The 22,214-nt window shown below is 36.7% G+C and overlaps 2 protein-coding genes across 6 annotated transcripts in view; both read right to left on the bottom strand.

Moving 5' to 3' along the window:
* The window catches only part of LOC116730538 (uncharacterized), a 76,057-nt gene extending 72,594 nt beyond the window's left edge, over positions 1-3,463 (bottom strand). The window contains exons 1-4 of the mRNA XM_032579853.1: positions 3,307-3,463; positions 1,647-1,913; positions 950-1,228; positions 369-671 (exon numbers count right to left, since the gene is read on the bottom strand). Of these exons, the coding sequence (XP_032435744.1) occupies positions 369-671; positions 950-1,228; positions 1,647-1,913; positions 3,307-3,358 (901 nt within the window). The 5' untranslated portion in view covers positions 3,359-3,463. The remainder of the gene's footprint in view (positions 1-368; positions 672-949; positions 1,229-1,646; positions 1,914-3,306) is intronic.
* The window catches only part of LOC116730550 (H-2 class I histocompatibility antigen, Q9 alpha chain-like), a 78,777-nt gene extending 56,563 nt beyond the window's left edge, over positions 1-22,214 (bottom strand). Inside the window, exons 1-7 of one of the 5 annotated variants that reach the window (XM_032579873.1) lie at positions 22,128-22,203; positions 12,692-12,958; positions 11,915-12,193; positions 11,374-11,673; positions 10,723-10,818; positions 9,671-9,688; positions 9,382-9,555 (exon numbers count right to left, since the gene is read on the bottom strand). In XM_032579873.1, coding sequence (XP_032435764.1) covers positions 9,503-9,555; positions 9,671-9,688; positions 10,723-10,818; positions 11,374-11,673; positions 11,915-12,193; positions 12,692-12,958; positions 22,128-22,188 — 1,074 coding nt within the window. In that variant the 5' untranslated portion in view covers positions 22,189-22,203 and the 3' untranslated portion in view covers positions 9,382-9,502. Of the gene's footprint in view, positions 1-6,104; positions 6,617-9,381; positions 9,556-9,670; positions 9,689-10,722; positions 10,819-11,373; positions 11,674-11,914; positions 12,194-12,691; positions 12,959-22,127 lie in introns of those variants that run through there. The other 4 variants (XM_032579876.1, XM_032579877.1, XM_032579874.1 and 1 more) reach the window with 4 other exon arrangements.

Raw genomic sequence — 22,214 nt, 5'->3', positions numbered from 1 at the left:
TTTGATAAGATATTTTAATCTTAAATGTCTAGTTTACATTAGCTATAAGCAGAAAATTAATATAATTTGGAGAAATAAAGGTTTGAAAACATACTTAAATGTGTAAATTACTTATAAAATGTTTCACCTCGTAAACCGAGTAACTGAAATAAATGAAACTTTCAATAAAATTCTCATTTATTAAATATGACTGAATATTCATTGTAATGTCAAGTTTCCATTGCAAATTGGTTAATTATGATTCTGCAATGGAAAAACAATTAAAAATTTTTTACTACATAAAATGTACAGGTCTGCACTAATAAATTCAAGAACTAAAACATTTCTACATCAAAGTGTATGATCTAAATTTTTCATTTTATTCTCACCGTCATTGGTCTTGATTTTGCTTTTCTCCAGTCTGGTGACAAGGCCTTCTCTGACACCAGAGAGCTGAAACACACATTCATACCTCGTCCAGTCTTCAGGTGGAACAGATGAAAGATCAAGATAAATGTTCATCTGGAAGGTCCCATCATTGTTGGGGAGAATCTCTCCTTTCTCCACATCATCATGAATCTCCTCTCCATCTTTCCTCCAGAACATTTCTGCTCTGTTGGGATAGAAACCTGTAGCGAAGCAACTGACTGGAGAGGATGAAAACCTCTGGAGAAAAGAAACTGAGGGAGGAACTGCAAAATGTATAAAGAAAACATTTTTAGTTTCTTTATAAAGTTAAACAAAATTCCTTTGTAACTCATTTTTATTTAAACAATGTACATTTCAATATACTGTGAAAGGTTGATAAGTTGATTTCTGATGTGGAAGGAATCAAATGATGACTGATATGACAAAGCAGGAAAAACTTGTTGCAAAGGCCAATAACTGCATGGAAACTGTGATGGAGATATTTATACAAAACAAGGTAAATAACAAGGTAAAACACAGAAATACTTTACATTTTTAATACCTGTTTTCATCAGAGAGCTCCTCCCATAATTCACATATTTCTTCAGCCACTCAACACATGTCTGAGTTAAGTAGATCTTCTCATGTTCTACAGCATATCTGTTATGATCCCACTTGTGTTTGGTGATGACAGCTTGTGGTTTTGGAGCGATCCATACTTGTGTTTGTGGGTCCAGCATAATTAAATCTTCTCCATCATAACCAAACTGATCATAACCTTTGACCTCTCCGGTCTCATTATCCCACTCACAGCCATACATCTGCTGAAAGACGTGAACTCCTGAGACAAAGAGACATCAGTGAGTTTAAAATACATTCAATTAATTTGTTCCTAATGTATTTCAGTTTGATACTGATTTATCCATTCATGACCCCCTCAAAAATGATTTAATTTATCATGTGCTCATAACTTTTTATGGGACAACAGCAACAAATAATGAAACATTTACTGCTTTATGTTCCAATAGTTTAATGTTATGGAATTTAAGACAATTTTTATGATAATGTTTTAAAATATAGAGGAACACAGAAAAATACTAATTTGATTAAAATTTACCGGATCAAATCCAGATGTAAATACATTCAAATGCACAATAACTAAAATCGTGTGTAAAATAATCACTGACATGATAATGTACACAAACAATGTGAGAAACCTAAAAATTATATGATATGTGCAAAGTGAATCATGAACAAACCTCCAGTCTGGTTGAAACGTTTTTTGGCAATTTCTAGGTTGATTTTGAAGGTTTGCTGTTTAGCCAGACATGTCTCTGTTTCCTCCTCCCAGTAATTTGGATATTCTGAACTCACTTTATTCATCCAATCCTGTTTAGGAATATTTTCATTTGTTCTGCTGTCACAGTAACTTATCTGAACATCATCCACAAACCCAACAGAGACGTATGATGGGAAGTTTTCTATTCCTGAAGATGCCGTGTAGAAATACTTCAGAGAGTGGGTCACTGTAAGAAAAAGACATTTCTGAATATTTTAACTTTACTCTGTTATTACTCATACCTAACATGAACCCATTTCATCAGGTTCTGTGCTGATAGATGAAAAAATTTAAAACACATCTAGTTTTTTATACAGTTGGTTAAAGAATAAACACAGTAAAAAGTTTAATGTGCTTTATAGAGTTTGCCAACATGAGCTGGCGACAACAAGTCTATTTCTGAAAACTGAACAGTCAGATCATGTGGTTCTGCACAAAAAGCAGAACAGAAACACAAGAGAGGAAAATGTCAGGAGGAAGATCGCTGCACTGATAATTATTGCATGTAAAGTAAGTGATTATAATTAGCAAAATAAAAACTGTTAACTTTTTATTAAATTCAGTGCTTTGTTTCATTTTGGCTGGTAGGTGTGGATGTGCCAAAACTTTCTTCAGTTGAATAGAAACAAAACTAAAGTTATTATCTTTGGACCTAAAGAGGAACAATCTAGAGTCAATGCACAGCTTCAATTATTACAACTAAAACCAGCAATCAGGCCTGAAACCTGGTGATGAACTCTGACCTGAACCTCCAGAGTCACATGAAGACGGTTACAAAGTCGGCCTTCTATCACCTGAAGAACATTTCCAGGGTTAAAGGACTAATGTCTCAGCCAGATCTAGAGATCCTAGAGCTCCTTTAAATCTAGACTAAAAACCCAGATGGTTAGAGTTGCTTTTGAAAGGAATAATGAAACATTAATCAATAATCTGATGTGTAATGATAACAAAATGTAATGTTGACTTTGTGCTCTATGCATTTTTATGGTTTTATGATGTAAAGCATTTTGAAATCCCTTACTGCTGAAAGGTGTTATACAAATAAAAATTGATTGATTGATTGATTGATTGATTGATTGATTGATTGATTGATTGATTGATTGATTGATTGATTGATTGATTGATTGATTGATAGGTATTAGTAGAAGAAAGGCTAAACTCTAACTGAAGAAGCATTAAAATCTGAAAAACATTAGGGCTTACAATGTGAATTGAAAATCCTCAATAAGTTTTAAACTTTATCCAAAATGTTTATTAGATTGTGGAATAAGAGTAATAAACTCACTAACGGCCATTTTACATGTCGCCTAACCCAACATTGTTATGACTTTACATGCAGCCATTTTGGATGAAGCCCAAGTCGATCATCTAGACAATGTAAAAAAATAATAACATAGGGTTTTAAAAAAAGTAAGAAAAAAACTTAACATCCGGTCCATTTTGTTAAATTTTAGACAATTATATTTTAAATAAGTGAGTAAAATGTTTAACATTCAGCATCCAGTACCAGGACCTATTATCAAACAAACACACAGTTCTTAAATAACACTGATCTTTAAATTTAAAAATGTTTAACTCACCTGCGGTAGAACCTTGAATTCCCACCAGAATCAGAAAGATTAAAGGCGTCATTTCGCCGATGAACAGGCTTAGCTCCAGTTTCAAGCAGCTTATTTCCTCATTCGTGTGAAGAGACGGAAAAGTTAGACAAGAAAGAAGAAGCAGGTCAGGCGTGTATCTGAAGATCAGCAGGATTAAGAGTCACTTAAATCTGGGTAGCGTTAAGGAAGTGAAAGTTCAGTTTGGAAGGGAAATAAAAATGTCAGACACAATGCACTAAATGTAGTGTTCAATGTAAAAAAAAAAAGTTTGAACGATGTTTTTAAATTTTTTTGTTAAAATAAGAAAGACTGAATATAAGATGTAGATTAAAATTTATTTCACAAATTCCCTTCTTCCTTGTTTCCTATATATATTTTTTATTTCTCTTAAGTTCTTGTTTATATATTTATGGTGTCATTTATTTGGGGGGGAAAAAAGCCCAAAAATGTTATAATAATTTTAGGTTGTTTTAAAAATAAATTTGCTTGTTACATGTCTAAAAATATTACGCAACAATGAAAATTGTCACAAAATATTTTGGTTAGTCAGTGTCTGGTCACAGACTAACCAAACTAAACTCAAACCATTGGAAAGTTTTTATTCAGTTTAAATTCAGAAATACTTTATTGATCCCAAAGGAAAATTAAATGTAGCTTTAACTCATTAATTCAGATTACATTCCCTAAACTTTTGCTGACTTCTTGTCAGGGCATGAAGTTCATCCATCCTGTTCGCTGTAATCCAGGTTCAACACCTGGTTACCAAATTACATTGTTGCTCTCCTGAGCTGCATACAAAAGGTGATGAAGTTGTGTCACTTCCTGTTTCCTCACTTCCTGTTTCACACTGAGAAGCCTGTTTGAAAGGGTTTCAAACCTTTTTACAAACAATCAGCAGTTTGTAGAAACTGTTCCTCATGTTCAGTAATCAGTAAAGCCTCTTATTGATCTAACCGATCTTATAAAATCATTTCCCAAACTCTCTTTTTGTTGCCAGTTAAAGTTAAATATGTTAGCTCTGCTCTAACTAACCACAGCAGCTGCCCACCAGAACACAAACTTTGGACCCATTTACACTTTGAAAAACAAGGTTTGTACTATTTAATGATTTTGTCTTATGTAAGGATGAAAACAAGTAATTGCAATAATATATTTATTGTTTTCTATGAAAACAAGATGAAAGCTAAAGGTAACCAATCATTTGTTTTGGTAATTTTAAGTTAAAGTGTTGTTCAACCAAATGACTGTTTTTTTTTTTATCTACATCTCAGATTTATTTTTATTTTTTGGACTGACTTCATTTCCCTGTAGGATCTCTGCTTATTTGTTTTGCTCCTGATTTAATTACAATTAATTTCCTCATTTAAACGTCGTCTTTGGGGTCAATAGGATAATTTTCTTGTGATGAGAACCTCCTGAACCTCGACTATGAAATTAAACTATTCAGTTTGATTAAGAAACCCAGTAATCTGGTTACACAGGTAATAATCTCATGTTACCTGTTATGATAAATGAAAGAGATGGTTTGAATTTTCTCCTTCTGTCTCTCCTCTTTGCTCCTGCACACAGGGAAAAAGTTCAGCTTCAGATAAATGTTGTTTCCAGCAACATCTGAACTTAATTGAAGAGGATAATTTTGAAGAACAACAATGAGTGTAACCATGGTTACACATCAACTGCACTGGGATATTGAGTTCCAGTACATTAATATTATTATATTAATGTTTATAATGGGGGTAAATTGAGTTCATCTCGTTTCATGGTGTAAAAACTGACTTGATGTTTGGACCTGAACCATCTCTCTCAAACACTGACTTTTCTACAATACTCTAACTTTGCCTGATAGATATAAATATGATACTAAAATAATTTTTGTATGAAGTTATGAAAATCTGATCATTTATAAATACATTACATTATACTGCCCACCTCTGTTTCTCATTAGTTTGTACTCAGTGGTGTTGGCTGTGGATGTAAAACTTTAACATTTTTCCACTACAATAATCAAAGGTTTTCCAAAAAAAGATTTTACTGGTTCACAATATTGCAGAGAATCTTTCTTCACTGCTGCCTGCTGGAACATCAAGGCCTACAAAAGTTCACCTTGGAGATCCAAAATGGCGAATGAGTCCTTCACTGCTGACGGCTCATCCCCTTCTAGTGAAGGAATTTGTCTTTAATATTTTATTAATTGTAATTTCTTTTCCAAGGCGCAGATGAAGCAGCAGCTCACAGGATCTGTTACGGCCCAACGCCTTGTTTCTGTGTGAGCATCCACAGCACAGCTTTCCTTTCTTTTAGAAATGGTTATTGTAACATTGTTTTGCTTAAAAAGGAGCTTAATTGCTTTTGAATCTGTACTTTTATTAGTACAGGGAGACTGCACTAATACAGTATTAATATTTTCCATTTAAATCTTTACTAATACAGTCTCTCTAACTTTATTAGAGAAAATTATGCAAATATTGACATGGCTAGAAATTAAATTAGGACGTCATCATCATCACTGTAATGCAAATCATAGCCCAGTTTTTAATATTCAACAGTTAGATATTAATATCTTGGTAGCTAATTGGATCAGAACAGTTTAACATATATAAATTTGTTATGTTACATTAACCACAAAAGTATCTACTATCTCCATTTAAATCTGATTCATGTGTTACATCTTATTTACTATTATTTATATGTCTGCAGCTGGCATATTAATCACTGATTCTTTCACATAGGTAAACCTAGAAACCAGACAAAATGCAGATAAACTCCACTGGTCAGAATTATTGTTTGAATAAAAAGTTTATTATTATTTACAGAACCCAAAACAATGGCAACATTTTCTAGACAAAAATGTCAATACTACTTCATTTAACAGTATTTGAAACATCCATTCAAGTCCAGTTTATTTGTACATTTCAGCAACAAGGCAGTTCAAAATGCTTTGCTTTATAAATACACAAAAATACAAAGTCATAAAAGACTCAATCAACAATTAAAACACTGCATTTTATCAAGTGGCATCATTACCCATCAGAATGTAACACACAGTTGGATAAAGCATTCATTATCCAACACGCTTATCTGCTTATCCCTTGTGAGGTCAGGAAGGTGCTGGTACCAACAACAGGTGAGAGGCGGAGCCACCATGGACTGGTCACCAGTCCATCACAGGCATTTGAACCAGTTATTGTTAATGTTCCTCAATTTTAAAACTGGATTCATAACATCCAGTTTTAACAACAGTAACATTTCAGCAACACATTTCTTGTGTCAGTTTAGACTATTGATGAATCTGCAGAGAGAATAAAACAAAGATTTATTTACACAGAAATGCTGGAATTAAACACATTTAACTAAACAGGTAAATTTACAGAAAGCTGAGAAAAAATCAAAACTTGTCTGTTTAAGACTAAATTCCAAGTGACCCAAAGATAAATCCAAACACAGAAATGGCTCAAAATTTAAATGATTTTTGTCTCCTTTTCATTTTCTTTTTGTTTTGATTTTTCAGCTGTAAGACACTTGCTTTGAGTTATTGTTTTCCTTTCTGGGTGTTTTTCTTTTAAACATTTTTAAACAGGAAGCAGTTTTTTCAATATAATCAATTAAAACAAACCATCAAATCAAAAATAGACATCAATAACTTTCACCTAGGACAACCGTCCCTATTTGACAGCATCAACAAAATCACAAAGTCTACAAAAACACTCTCAAACCTAAACAAACTAAAATCTTCAACCAATAATGCACCTCAAATTCTGATCTCTAAATACGAAAAGATCATACTATCCACACAGATAATCAATTTTGGAATAATGTCTGCCATAATATTTTCAGCATATCCAGCAACTCCAAGATATCTTTGATACAATATAAAATAATCCATAGAAAACTAATCACACAGCCCAGGATGCACATAAAGAGCCTTACAGACTCAGACATTTACACACACAGTTCACTAAATACAGCTGATGACCAGCTCCAACCATTCTGGCTCTGTCCACCAAAACTAAACTTCTGGAAAGAAATAATCACCAAACTGTCTCAAATCTCTGGCCACAACATCCCACAATCCCCTCTGTCTGCTTACTTGGTAATCTGGATGAACTGAACATGAACTCCATCAGACAAAACTCCACTGCTTGTGGCCCTGACTATCGCCAAGAAAACAATACAGATTAACTGAAACATAGGAAAAAATCAGTACCTCACAATGTCTAGATCTACTTACATAACAGATATTAATGGAGCAACAGCTGGCAATACATATAAACTATTTCAAATAGTTTAATAAAATACAGTTGTGGTCAAAAGTTTACATACACTTGTAAAAAACATAATGTCATGGCTGTCTTGAGTTTCCAATAAGTTCTACAATTCTTATTTTTCTGTGATAGAGTGATCGGAACACATACCTGTTTGTCACAAAAAACAGTCATAAAGTTTGGTTCTTTCATAAATTTATTATGGGTCTGCTGAAAATGTCACCAAATCTGCTGGGTCAAAAATATACATACAGCAACATTAGTATTTGGTTGCATGTCCCTTGGCCATTTTCACTGCAACTAGCGCTTTTGGTAGCCATCCACAAGCTCCTGGCAAGCTTCAGGTCGAATGTTTGACCACTCTTCTTGACAGAATTGGTGCAGTTCAGCTAAATGTGATGGTTTTCTTGCATGAACCTGTTTCTTTAGCACTGTCCACATGTTCTCAATGGGGTTTAAGTCAGGACTTTGGGAAGGCCATTCTAAAACCTTAATTCTAGCCTGGTTTAGCCATTCCTTTACCACTTTTGATGTGTGTTTTGGGTCATTGTCCTGTTGGAACACCCAAATGCGCCCAAGACCCAACCTTCGGGCTGATGGTTTTAAGTTTTCCTGCAGAATTTGGAGGTAATCCTCCTTCTTCATTATCCCATTTACTTTCTGCAAAGAACCAGTTCCACTGGCAGCAAAACAGCCCCAGAGCATAATACTACCACCACCATGCTTGACAGTAGGCATGGTCTTCCTGGGATTAAAGGCCTCACCTTTTCTCCTCCAAACATATTGCTGGGTGTTGTGGCCAAACAGCTCGATTTTTGTTTCGTCTGACCACAGAACTTTCCTCCAGAAGGTTTAATCTTTGTCCATGTGATCAGCAGCAAACTTCAGCCGAGTCTTAAGGTGCCTTTTCTGTAGCAAGGGCTTCTTTCTTGCACGGCAGCCTCTCAGTCCATGGCGATGTAAAACACGCTTGACTGTGGAGACTGACACCTGTGTTCCATCAGCTTCCAAATCCTTGCAGACCTGCTTTTTGGTGATTCTTGGTTGACTCTTGACCATCCTGACCAATCTCCTCTCGGCAGCTTGCGTTTTCTTCCTGATCGTGGCAGTGACACAACTGTTCCATGCACTTTATACTTGCGAATAATTGTCTGCACAGTTGCTCTTGGGACCTGTAGCTGCTTTGAAATGGCTCCAAGTGACTTCCCTGACTTGTTCAAGTCAATAATTCGCTTTTTCAGATCCACACTGAGTTCTTTTGACTTTCCCATTGTAGCTTTTGTGGCTGAGTCTAATCACTGGGTCAAATGAGCCCTATTTAAATGGGCTCATGAGAAGTCAACAGCTGTAGTCAATCAGAATCACTTACAAGAAGTGAAGAGGCCATGACATGAAGCTAATTTGATTGACACAACTCTCTACATCACCAAAATTGACAATTTATGTTGCTGTATGTATATTTTTGACCCAGCAGATTTGGTGACATTTTCAGCAGACCCATAATAAATTTATGAAAGAACCAAACTTTATGACTGTTTTTTGTGACAAACAGGTATGTGTTTCGATCACTCTATCACAGAAAAATAAGAGTTGTAGAAATTATTGGAAACTCAAGACAGCCATGACATTATGTTTTTTACAAGTGTATGTAAACGTTTGACCACAACTGTATATTCTGTGTTTTTAGATGACATTTCATTGCCGGTGAGTTAATGCCGAGGCAGAGGAAAGACCAAGGGAGAAGAGGAAAATCAGAGAGCCAAATAATAAGACTCAGTGTTTTTTCCTTATCCTTTATTCTTTATTTATTTATTCTTTGTTCTTGCACATACTTTTACTTAATTATTTTCTATATGTTTGCTTTGTTCAACGTTCATCAACTCACTTCTTGGTGTTGACCTGTTTTGGTTTTTTCATGCTTGTCGAAGGAATTTGGATTCTTCTGGAGGCTGACCGTTCACCACAGCTATAAAGTCAAAAAGTGTGAATAAATGTAAAATATACAGAAAGATCTCCAGCAACATAAGATAGAAATACTTTTAGAAAATACAGATAGTGAGTGGCTTTATTTGTTTACTTACAAGAAGGTGGACGCTTGGCTGAAACAAAAGAGAAAATAAGAGCAACTTTAGACCTTACCTTTAAAAAAAACTTTATTTTCTGCTTTATTTTTACAGAAATCACACAGAGGCCATTTTTAGGTGAAAATACCTCTAAGCAAATAATTCACTACTAATTTAACTGGGCTAAATTTAGTAGTTATGTGATCTAAAAGTCAGACATTTTTGAACATCTAGAATCAGTTTTAGCCAACATCAAAATTTAAATAACATTAAAAAAGAAATTAGTCTCAGACTCAAGGCTCCTAAGTTACTGTCCAAGTCCTCCTACCAGATAAGTTACAGAATATTATAATATATTAATTCAATGACTGCGTTGTGTGATTATTATCTTAATGTTATGGCTAAATTGAGAAGTTTTTTGCAATTAGAAAGGATCCATTTCTCAGAGATTTTTTTGAACGCTGAATAATTTCTGTTTGTAACAAACTTGGTCACAGAAGAGATGCTGCTGCATGAGAGTCATTTCTGTTTGGAAATTACAATTCATGCCAATTAACTGACATTTATATTTTTATGAAAACAAACTAAACTTCATCTCCGGTGACATCCAACAGCAGCATGTACAGCTACACTTTTATAAATCAGTATTTATACTATACTGATTCCAGTTCAGTATAAATAACATTTCATCATGAACTTACAAGCATGCAATACATTTTTGATATTAAATATTAATATTAAATATTATTAGATATTAAAATAATAATAATTTCCTGCACACTGATATTATTGCCACAAAAGTACAAAACTGGTTCATACTGAATCAAATGAGCTCAAATTTTCTGGTATTTTTAAATTATTTGCAGCTTTTTCATGGACTTAAACCTAATTTTCAACCACTTAAAGCAGGAAGTCTTGCTTGGTCTATGCACAGATAAAATGGCTCTAAACTACAGATACACATGGACGCATCATTGACTCATGTCTAAATTAAGTCTATATTTAGATTTATCATTTAAATCAGGTCTATTTGTATCTAAAAACCAACAATCAAAATATCCATTTCTCACCGTTCTTCTTCTTGTAAATAATGAATCCAATCACAGCAGTGAGACCGAGGACAGTCAGAGCAACAACAATAGGGATGATCACATTGGGGATATTTGCTGTTGAGAAAACAAACCAGGTCACATTCAGAGAGAATAACAGGTTTCATCATGTCTCTTATCCCACTTTGTCTAAACATCATGATGTTTTTCATCTTTTGCTTGTTCTGATTTCTGTTCTCTTGATTTTTCTTGTACTAAACACAAACACCTCAAATATTCAATGTATCGTTTTTCAGTCATTTTTAAAAATGATTCACTTAATTAGAATATAAATTGATTTTCAAGTTTTATAAATGAATGTAGAGAAAGTTACACAAAGTCAAATATAACCTAAAACCAATAAGGTAAACAGTTTCAGATGAAGCTGGTGTTGATTTTACACTTGTAAAAACAAAAAGAAGCACAAACACTTAGAGCAGATTGTATTAGCAGCAAATCACTTGTTTTAACTTTTATTTTATAGTACATGCTTAGATAATAATCCCGAGATAAAAGATTGTGTCTCTGACCTAAAACTGAATGTAAATCTAAAAACACAATCAATCAGTCAGAACATTGTATTAATCAGATATTTAACAGCAAACAAACGTGGCATTTTATATAATTACTTACATTCATTGGTCAAGATTCTTGTTTTCTCCAGTCTATTGTTGATGTCATTGACACCTGACAGCTGAAACACACATTCATACTTGATCCAGTCTTCAATTGCAACAGATGACAGATCAATTTCAACATTCATCTGGAAGGTTCCATCATTGTTGGGGAGAATCTCTCCTTTAATCACACCATCAAGAATCTCCTCTCCATCTTTCCTCCAGAACATTTCAGCTCTGTTGGGATAGAAACCTGTAGCAAAGCAGGTGACTGGAGAGGATGGATTCTTCTGGAGGAGAGAAACTGAGGGACGATCTGCAGAGCACAAGGAGCAAACATTTTTAGTTATTTTATAAATATAAACAGATTTTTTTTACTAACTAATTAATATTAACAATATAGATTTCAGCTTACAGAGAAAACTTGATTTATGAACAATGCATTAAAACGGGTTGAAAAGGCCTATATCGCCATGGAAACTGATGAAGTTTATATAAAACAAGGGGAACGTATAAATGTAACTGTGTGCATTAAACTATTTTATGTTTTGTATTACCTTTTCTCATCAGTGATCTCCTCCCATAGTTCACATATTTCTTCAGCCACTCAATGCATGTTTTAGTTAAGTAAAACTTCTCAAGTTCTTTAATCGTTCTATCATTATTCCATCTGTTTGCGGTGATGACAGCTTGTGGTTTTGGAGCGATCCATTCTTGTGTATTTGGGTCCAGCATAATTAAATCTTCTCCATCATAACCAAACTGATCATAACCTTTGACCTCTCCAGTCTCATCATCCCACTCACAGCCATACATCTGCTGAAAGACATGAACTCCTGAGACAAAGAGACATCATTGAGTTTAAAACACAATCCATTAATTTGTCCCAACTGCATCTCAGTGTAAGACTCTTCTATCAAAATAAACTACTAAACCTTTGGACAAATTAACTAAATAAATAAAAGCTTTTCACAAAATGCTAACTTTGCATTTATACCCTCCCCACAAGAACAGTAAGTTTAGTTTACAATTTGTTCATAACTTTTAATGGGACCATAGAAACAAATAATCAAATATTCACTGCTATAAGTTCCAATGTTTAACTAAGGCATGAATAGGAACAGAAACGGTTTTCTGTGATAACATTTCAGATTACAGGGGAATACACACAAAAACACTATTTATTGGACTTATGTTTTAAATTAAACAGAGGTAAATACCTTCAGATCACTAACAATCAAGTGTAAAATAGTCATTAACATGAAAATGTGCAAAAAACAATGTGGAAAACTTTACAAAAACCACTGTGTGTACAAGGTGAAATATAAACAAACCTCCAGTCTGGTTGAAACGTTGTTTTGCAATTTCGAGGCTGAATTTGAAGGTTTGCTGTTTATCCCAACATGTCTTAGTTTCCTCCTTCCAGTAATTTGGATGTTCTGAACTCATTTCATCCATCCAAACCTGTTCAGGGATGTTTTTATTTGTTCTGCTGTCACAGTAACTTATCTGAACATCATCCACCAACCCAACAGAGACGTATGATGGAAAGTTTGATGTACCCGAAGATGCTGTGTAGAAATACTTCAGAAAGTGGATCACTGTAAGAAAAAGCACATTTCTGAATATCTTAGCATCAGAACGCTGTTATATAACCCAAGATAACATTATACTTAACATAAACCCAAGAATCAGGTTCTGTTCTGATTGTTGAAAAAATATCAAACAAATAAATTGCTTTTTTAGAGTTTTGATTATTCATCTGTCCAAAAATGTATATTAAATAGACTGACCTAGCAGGCACATTAGGTTATTTGTATCTAACCTTTCAAAATGTTGAATAATCAGTAGTAATTAAAAAGGATCAGCTTAGTATCAGTATACATTACTTTTCTCAGCATATATTAATAATTGTTCAGACTCCCAATAACAGTCAGAACAGTCATACCAGCAGCGCAAAGCATCACATAATAATTATTATTCTAATTATTATTGTTATTATTAATGTTATTATTCTAAAACTTCTATTGTATCAACAAGTGAAACTGTTCTATGTACATGTGGAAGTCAGAAAACATTTCACACTATAAACCAACCTGTTGAAGAATCTCTGTTGATCAGCACAGAATACCTCAGATCTGATCAGGCTGTACTGGGACCAAAAAACACACCTGGCACTTTTGGCTACGGCAGCCCACCATAATTATTTATTAAAATGACATACCAGTGATTATAAAACTGGGACACCTGGGCTTCAGCACCCCCCTGCGCAACTGGCTGCTAGACTTCCTCACCGACAGACCTCAGTCAGTCCGGATCGGACAACACACCTCCGATGTCATCACCCTCAGCACAGGCTCCCCTCAGGGCTGCGTCCTGAGCCCTCTGCTGTTCACTCTGATGACACACGACTGCATCCCCAGGTTCGCCACCAACCACATCGTGAAGTTCGCGGACGACACAACGGTGGTGGGCCTCATCAGAGACGACAACGACCTGGACTACAGAGAGGAGGTGGAGCAGCTGGTGGACTGGTGCAGAGACAACAGCCTGATCCTGAACGTTGACAAGATGAAGGAGATGATCGTCGACTTCAGGAAGAACCGGCCCAGCCACGCTCCACTGCTCATCAACAGCTCGGCTGTGGAGGTGGTCAGCAGCACCAAATTCCTGGGGGTGCACATCACTAACGACCTCACCTGGACTGTGAACACCACGTCTCTGGTCAAGAGGGCACAGAAACGTTTGTATTTCCTGCGGAGGATGAGAAGAGCACACCTGCCCCCGCCCATCCTCAAGACGTTCTACAGAAGCACCATAGAGAGCATTCTGACCAGCTGCCTCTCTGTGTGGTGTGGAGACTGCAGCGCCTCCGACTGGAAGAACGTGAGGAGAGTGGTGAGGACAGCAGAGAGGATCATCGGGGCCCCCCTTCCTTCCATTCAGGACATTTCATCCCAGCGCTGCGTGTCCCGAGGCCGAAACATCATCAGTGACCCCTCACTCCCCCACCATGGACTGTTCTCCCTGCTGCCCTCTGGAAAGAGGTTCTGCAGCATCCGGTGCAGGTCCACCAGGTTCCAAACAGCTTTTTCCCACTTGCCATCAGACTGCTGAACTCTTAACTGGACTGCACTCAAAAACTGGTCTCCACTTCATACGTTGCACATGTACAGAGCTAAGTAACTTCCTTTTACTGTCAGTCCTGCACTTTATATTCTATATTCATATCTATATTCATATTTTATACTGTATTTTATCTTATTCTGGAGTAACCTCACAACATTGAAACCTCAAAACACTGTTCTGAGCCGTATGCAACGAAATTTCGTTCTGTATACACCCTGTGCATGCAAAATGACAATAAAGTCAGTCTAAGTCTAAGTCTTATATATGGACATTGTGTTGTTTCAAATGTTAAAATAAAGTACAACCAACGAGGAGGACAGTAACCATGTTAGAAAATTCTTTCACTGCTTTTTTTTTTCTCGGGAGAGAGCCACTGTTACAGTTTCATCTTAAAGTGAAAAGATCAGTGAAACGAGGGGGGTGCTAGTGTGCTGTAATGGAGTAGACGTGTTTTGCAGAGCTCCGTGTCACTGCCTTCATTTAAAACTTATTCACTGCACCAAAGATATTATTTTTTTCACCGAGTGAGTAGCTAGCACCCGTCTCTTCAGTTTATTTTAGTTTTGGCATTTCACATCATGCCTAGGAAAGACGAAGCACAGAAGTCGACTGCTCAGGCGGGCTCCGCTGTTAGCAACGAGACTATACTAGCCGCCGTCAATAGCCACAAAGATGATCTTTCTAAAGTCTACACACTCGTGGATACTCTCAAGAAATCACTGGAAGGACGTCTGGACTCAATTGAAGCTCGTTTAACAACCCTGCAGACAGAGCACAGTGAGGTCCGGCACCGTTTGGATGACATGGACTCGGCTCTAACCTCTACCGATGCCCGTGTTTCGGCCCTGGAGTCATCATGTAGCGAGCTAGCGGCGGCTAACGGCCTTCTTAAGAAAAAGGTTGACGACTTGGAGGGACGCTCGCGCAGACAAAACATTCGGATTGTTGGCCTCAGGGAAGGTGTAGAGGGGGCTCGACCTGCAGAATTTGTCTCAAAATTTATCTCTGAGCTGCTGGGACAGGACAGCTTTCCCAAGCCCGTTAAAATTGATAGGGCGCATCGTGCCCTGAGACCAAAGCCACTTCCTAATGAACGCCCTCGGATTATCATCGCCAGGGTCCACAATGACCGCGACGTGATGAATATTCTGCGGTTGAGTCGACAGCAAGCCCCTCTGATGTACCACGGCCAGAAAGTTTTCATATTCCCAGACTACACAGCAGAGGTTTCAGCGCAGCGCCAGGCTTTCAACACCGTGAGGAAGAGGCTGGTGGAGGCCGGAGCCACATGTTCCCTGCGTTTTCCTGCCAAGCTGCAAGTGTCTTTAAATGACACTGTGAAATCTTTCACTTCACCGACTGATGCAGAGCGGTTTGCCAATTCACTGTCTCATATTAAATGACTTTGTTAATCATTCTGTGCTAGTTAGTCTGCTAGTTCGATTAAGCTTTGGTGCATATTAAGATCTATACAATTTCTGGAGGTAAACACGGCGTGTTGTGTTTAGATTACCCACTTGTGATTTTTTTTTTTTTGTTTTTTGCTCTGTTACCCGGCAGCCTCCACTCTAGATTTTGGGATATGCCGCTTTGTTCATGTTGCGGCAAGGGTGAGTTTTGGGGTTTTTGTTTCTGCGTTGTTGCTGTTAAATTGCCTGTGTTTTGTTTTGTTTTCGCTGTCAGCTGCTTTTTTTACGTTGTGATAAATGCAGGATAATAGCACTTTTAAGTCGAGCATGAGTCCTATTAATTTTGTTTCCTGGAACTGTAGAGGCCTTGGTAAGGCACTTAAAAGAGCGAAGGTGTTTTCACATCTAAAATCACTTTCATCTGATATTATCTTTTTGCAGGAGACTCATATTCATCCAACTGAGCAGAGACGGTTGAGATCTTCATGGGTGTCTCAGGTTTACCAGGCTAATTTTTCTTCCAAGGCTAGAGGGGTTGCAATCCTTATCCGCAAGTCTATTCCATTTATTTTTAACTCCATGTCTGCAGATCCAGGGGGGAGATATGTGCTTGTCACTGGCGAAATTAATTCCATCCCTGTTGCCCTTTTGAATATTTATGCCCCAAATTGTGACTGCCCCGACTTTTTCTGCAAGATATTTGATATTATTGCACAATTTAATAATAGGGACATGATTATAGGAGGTGACTTCAACTGTTATCTCGATCCAGTGTTGGATAGGTCCTCCAATAAGGTTGCCTCTTCTTTGAAATCAGTGTCTGTTTTAAATAACCTCATTAAGTCACTAAACTTAGTGGATATCTGGAGGCTTCAGCATCCTTCCGATCGCAAATACTCATTTTTTTCCCCCTCCCATGGTAGTTTTACCAGAATTGACCACTTTTTAATTGATTCTAAATTGATTTCACGTACAGTCAGTTCTCTCTATCACGGGATCTTAATTTCAGATCACGCCCCTCTCTTACTTCAGATCCACTTTAATCTTCATGCTCCATCGTTCAACTGGAAGTTTATCCCCCCCATCAATTCGGATCAAGCACTTAAGGACTTCATTTCAGCTAAAATCTCAGATTTCCTTCTTTTTAATGACAAAGGTGATGTGTCTGATTCAGTCTTGTGGGAGACATTTAAGGTGGTTCTGAGGGGCAACATTATTTCTTATCAGTCTTCGGTCAAAAGGGCCAGATCTCAGCGTTTTGCAGATATTCAGGCTGAATTGGCTGTTTTGGAGGTCAGGTACCAGAACTCAAATGATGAAAATATACTTAATGCCATTCTGAAGATAAAATCTGAATATAACCACATGCTTGGGGAACAAGTTGGTAATTGCATTCGCAAACTTAAACAAAAGCATTTTGAACTGGCGGACAAACCTGATAGATTGCTTTCTAGACAAATAAAAGGCACACTGGCAGATAGAGCTATTCATAAAGTTACTTCTCCTTCTGGCCAACTGTTAACTGATCCTAAACTCATTAATGATGCCTTTTTCAATTATTACAGTGATTTATACACCTCCAAGAGTAGTGCTACCAGCACGGATATTAAAGTCTTTCTAAACAATTTAAATGTACCTGTCCTGGATGAATCCGCCAGGGCACACCTGGACTCTAGTTTTACTATTGAAGAAATTAAAGCCGCGATACACTCTTTATCTCCTGGTAAGGCTTGTGGTCCGGATGGGTTTGGAATAGATTTCTATAAATGTTATTTGGATCTGGTTGCCCCTCTTCTTCTGCGTATGGTGAACTCTTCTGTGGTGGAGGGAGTGTTTCCCCAGAGTTTGTATGATGCACATATTTGTCTTCTCCTGAAGAAGGGCAGGGATTGCTCTAATGTTGCCTCATACCGTCCTTTAAGCTTACTAAATGGTGACCAAAAAATAGTAGCCAAAGTACTAGCTACTCGTTTAAATAAACACATAGCTCATCTGATCCATCCCAACCAGACTGGCTTTATCCCCAACAGGTATTCCTTTTCAAACACTCGTCGACTCTTAAGTGTTATGTACCAGTCCAACCTTCCTGCCTCCGCAGTTATTTCATTAGATGCTCAACAGGCATTCGACCAAATTGAATGGGACTATTTGTTTTTGGTTCTCCAAAAATTTGGCTTTGGCGATAAATTTATGACTTTACTAAAAATGCTTTACGCTCAGCCAAGATCCTCAGTTCTGACTAATCACGACAGGTCTGCTTCTTTTTTATTGCATCGCGGAACCAGACAGGGGTGTTGTCTTTCTCCGTTGCTATTTGCATTGGCCATGGAACCCCTTGCTATTTCCATCAGGAACCATCCATCGATCACTGGCATTTCAGACTATGCTACAGATAGTCCCATTGGCCTGTATGCAGACGATGTTATCCTGACCCTTTCAGACGTTACAGTCTCTCTTTCTCCACTTCTTACACTTATAAATAAATTCGGCAAGCTTTCCGGTTTTACTATTAATTGGGATAAAAGTCTTTTTATGCCTCTTTCAAATGGTCTGAACGCTGCTTTTCTTAGCAATCTGCCATTCAAAGTTTCCACTAGTCATTTCGAGTATCTGGGGATAAATATCACAAGAGACCCTAAACTCCTTTTTAAATATAATTTTTTGGATTTAATCAACAAAATTAAATCCATGGCTGACATGTGGAGGCACCTTCCTCTTTCATTGATTGGTCGCATCAATGTTGTCAAGATGGTGCTCCTTCCGAAATTTACCCATCTTTTTCAAAATATACCCATTTATCTCACTGCTTCCTTTTTTAAGATGATAGACTCTATTATAATCCCTTTTGTCTGGGCTGGTAAGCACCCTCGAATATCAAAGTCTCACCTACAGAAACCTACTGCGGAGGGGGGCCTAGGCCTTCCTGTTTTTCGATACTATTACTGGGCGTGTAATGCCAGATCCTGGGTTTTCTGGACTCAGTTCTGTTCGAGGGGTGAGGTGGTTGACTCGCTACTACCCAAATGGCCATTGAACGAAAACCTTGCGTTATTAGAGCTTACTTCTTCTTCCTCAGCTGCAGTATTGTTTTCCAATCCTTCTTTGTCCTTTCAGTTGCTGAAGGATAATTTTATACTAAGAAATTCACTCAGGATTCTGAAGCAGTTAAAGAATGTATTGAATCTCCCTGGCTTGTCCATCTATGCCCCGATTTGTCAGAATTCAGCATTTAAGCCAGGTAATATGGATGTAGTTTTTAAGCACTGGTTAAATAAGGGGATAGTTGCTGTTAAGGATTTATACATTAATAATCACTTTGCTTCCTTCACGCAACTACAAGCAAAATTTGGTCTTCCTTCTAGCCATTTTTTCAGGTACTTGCAAGCTCGGAACTTTGTAAAACAGCACCTCCCCCACTATGAAACCTTACCGGCACAGCATAGTTTCTACGAGCTTATAAGAAAGCCCTCTACCTCTAAAAACCTAATTTCTCAGTTTGTTAATCTTTTCAGTTCATCCCCATCTACTACGCATATAAAAGAGGCCTGGGCTTCTGATCTACTTGGTGAGATCTCAGATGAGCAATGGGATTTGTCTCTTTCAAGAATCAAGACCTGCTCCATTAACTCTAGACTGCAACTTATTCAATTCAAAGTTATCCATCGGCTGCACTTTTCTAAAACTAAACTCAATAGGCTATTCCCCTGCGTCTCACCAAAATGCGACAAATGTAAATTAGATGATGGGACTCTGGGTCACATGTTTTGCTCCTGTCCTAAACTAATGGACTTCTGGTGCAAGATTTTTGAATTTTATAGCAATGCTTATGGCAATCCTCTATGTCCGGATAGGCATTTGATCATTTTGGGTTGCTCTAAATCTTCTCTTGCTCTTCCCATGTCCCTACAACAGTCTCTAATGTTTGGTTTAGTGGTAGCAAAGCGGGTTATTCTACGGGAATGGAAATCCTCTACCCAGCCTTGTTTTAAGAAATGGCTTAATGATATGGTGTCCTGTATCTATCTTGAGGAGATTCGATACTCTTTGTCTGACAATCATCAGAAGTTCCTGGATGTGTGGGGTCCTTTCAATAGATACATACAAAATAATAGGCTAAAATAACTGTCGTTTACATCTGGACCTGTATTTTCTAATAATTTATTTTACTCATTTACCATTGCGTCATGTTTATTGTGATTATAACTTGTGTTCATCTTTTCTTGTTATTCCATATTCCATGGTGGGCTGTTTGTTTCAATGTCCTCAGAAATGTCTCTTACTCGCTTGGACTCTGTCTCATGCTCGATAACACTCTACAATCTGATGTGCATTTTATCCTCTTATCAGACCCTTTGTTAGCTGACAGTGTTTTGATTGTTCTGTTCTGTGGATTTTTGTTTTGATGATTCTGGTTAGTTTTTTTTTTTATCCTTGTTGTTTTGTCTTCTAATTTGCCTGTTTATTCTTGAAAATCATAAATAAATATAAAAAAAAAAAAAGATCAGTGAAACTCTGCAAGAGATATTATGGAATATGCTGTTTATGCAAAAACTTAAATAATCATAGTGAGACAATATATCCATGTAAAATAAAGAGTTCTTCATCAAACTGGCACCTTAACTTATGAAAAACAAAGAATTTCACTAATGTTGTTTTTCTGATAAATAATATATTTCAGCAAAGCAATGTTTCATTAAAATTATATGATAAAACATGACATATAATATATAACTAACACCTGCAAACTGTAACTTTATGATAAAAATTATACTAAGTTGGTCACCATATTTACTTAGCATAGCATTAAACAAAGGCTATAAAAGCAGGCCTCTACAGTTTATGCACCAAACTGTAGTTTTGCACACCAGTCCATTATAACCCCATAATGTATTATCATGTTTTAAGTCTGACTGAATAAAACAAGTCTAGTAATCATTTAGTAATTGTTTAGTATTTTTAATATTTTGGGTACAGCTTTTCCTGATAGTATTTAGTGAAGATGTGTCTCTAAAAGTTTTAAAAATAATAATTTTTCAATTGTACAAATTATAACTGTTTTCTAACTGTTCTATTTTTCATTTTCTGCATGAAGGCTTCCTCTTCATGAACATTTTCAGTTCCTCCTTACTGGGGCAACAGTTCCTCAATCTGCCCCTGGATCACAAGGATCTCATTATCTTTCTCTTTCTCCTGCCCTGAATCAGCTCCAGTGATCGAAGTTTACACAGGGGAAATGTTTATGTTTCATTAAATTATTAATTAACCATTTACAGTTCAATATTTTCTTAATTTGACAGTGATTTTTAAAACATAAAGTGTAAAACGACAATGTTAAATAACACGAGCTGGTGGAAAATTTGGGCATATCTAACGTTAGTGCTGGTGCACCTATGAAAAAAAGTTAGACACACTATTAAAACAAGTAGTGAAGTTACTCACAGTGGGCAGAGAATCCAGACATTTTACTCAAGTAAAGGTTTTGATACTTCATAATAAAATGGCTTAAGGAAAAGTAAAAAGCAAAGCATAGTGAAAATATTCCTAAAACTATTTTTCTTCTTCAAAACTTTAAATGTAGCTGAATGTAACTGGTTCCTACCCAACTATGATAAAACCAAGATGGTGTCTGTCTGGATTGGATTTTTCTCTGTGTTGATTTGAGTTTCTCTGTGTGTTTATTTTGGGTTTCTGTGTCTTGAGTCTCCGTGTTGTCCTGTCTACCCCTCGATTGTTCCCAGGTGTGTCTCATTCACTGATTAACCTCTGTGTATTTAATTCCACCTGTGGCTCTTTGTCAGGTCCTTGTCTTGTCTGGCTGTTTGTCGTCTGTCAGGCCGTTTAGTCCATTTGTTTGACCAGTTTGCTACCAGCCTTAGCTTTCTGCTCAGCTGTGCTGCCTGGTTTTTTAGACTTTGTATTTTGGACTTTATTAAAGATCATAATTTTTCTCACACCAGCCTGGGTCCTCAGCGTCTGCCTCACCACTCACTCCACAACTTGTGACAGTGTCATTTAAAAGAGTGGCTGGTAGAGAAATTACTAGAGATTTGTTTTGATTTTCTCCATTAATAAAATTAAAACAGCAATGTAAAATATGCTCAACTTCCTTTGATTTTAGACTATTATCTTTTAAATGAGTGAGCAAAATGTTTAAACTGTCATCAATTAAACGTCAAAAGATCACAAGCTTGTTCTAACACAGATCTTTAGATCTTTAGGTTTTCTAACTCACCTGCCACAGACCCTCGTATTCCCACAAGAATCAGAATCAATAGAGGCGTCGTTTCAGCCATATCACTTTACATGTTCAATTTTGATC

This window comes from Xiphophorus hellerii, chromosome 13, assembly GCF_003331165.1.
Source record: "Xiphophorus hellerii strain 12219 chromosome 13, Xiphophorus_hellerii-4.1, whole genome shotgun sequence".
Lineage (NCBI taxonomy): Eukaryota > Metazoa > Chordata > Actinopteri > Cyprinodontiformes > Poeciliidae > Xiphophorus > Xiphophorus hellerii.
This window is presented reverse-complemented; position numbering and strand designations above follow the sequence as displayed.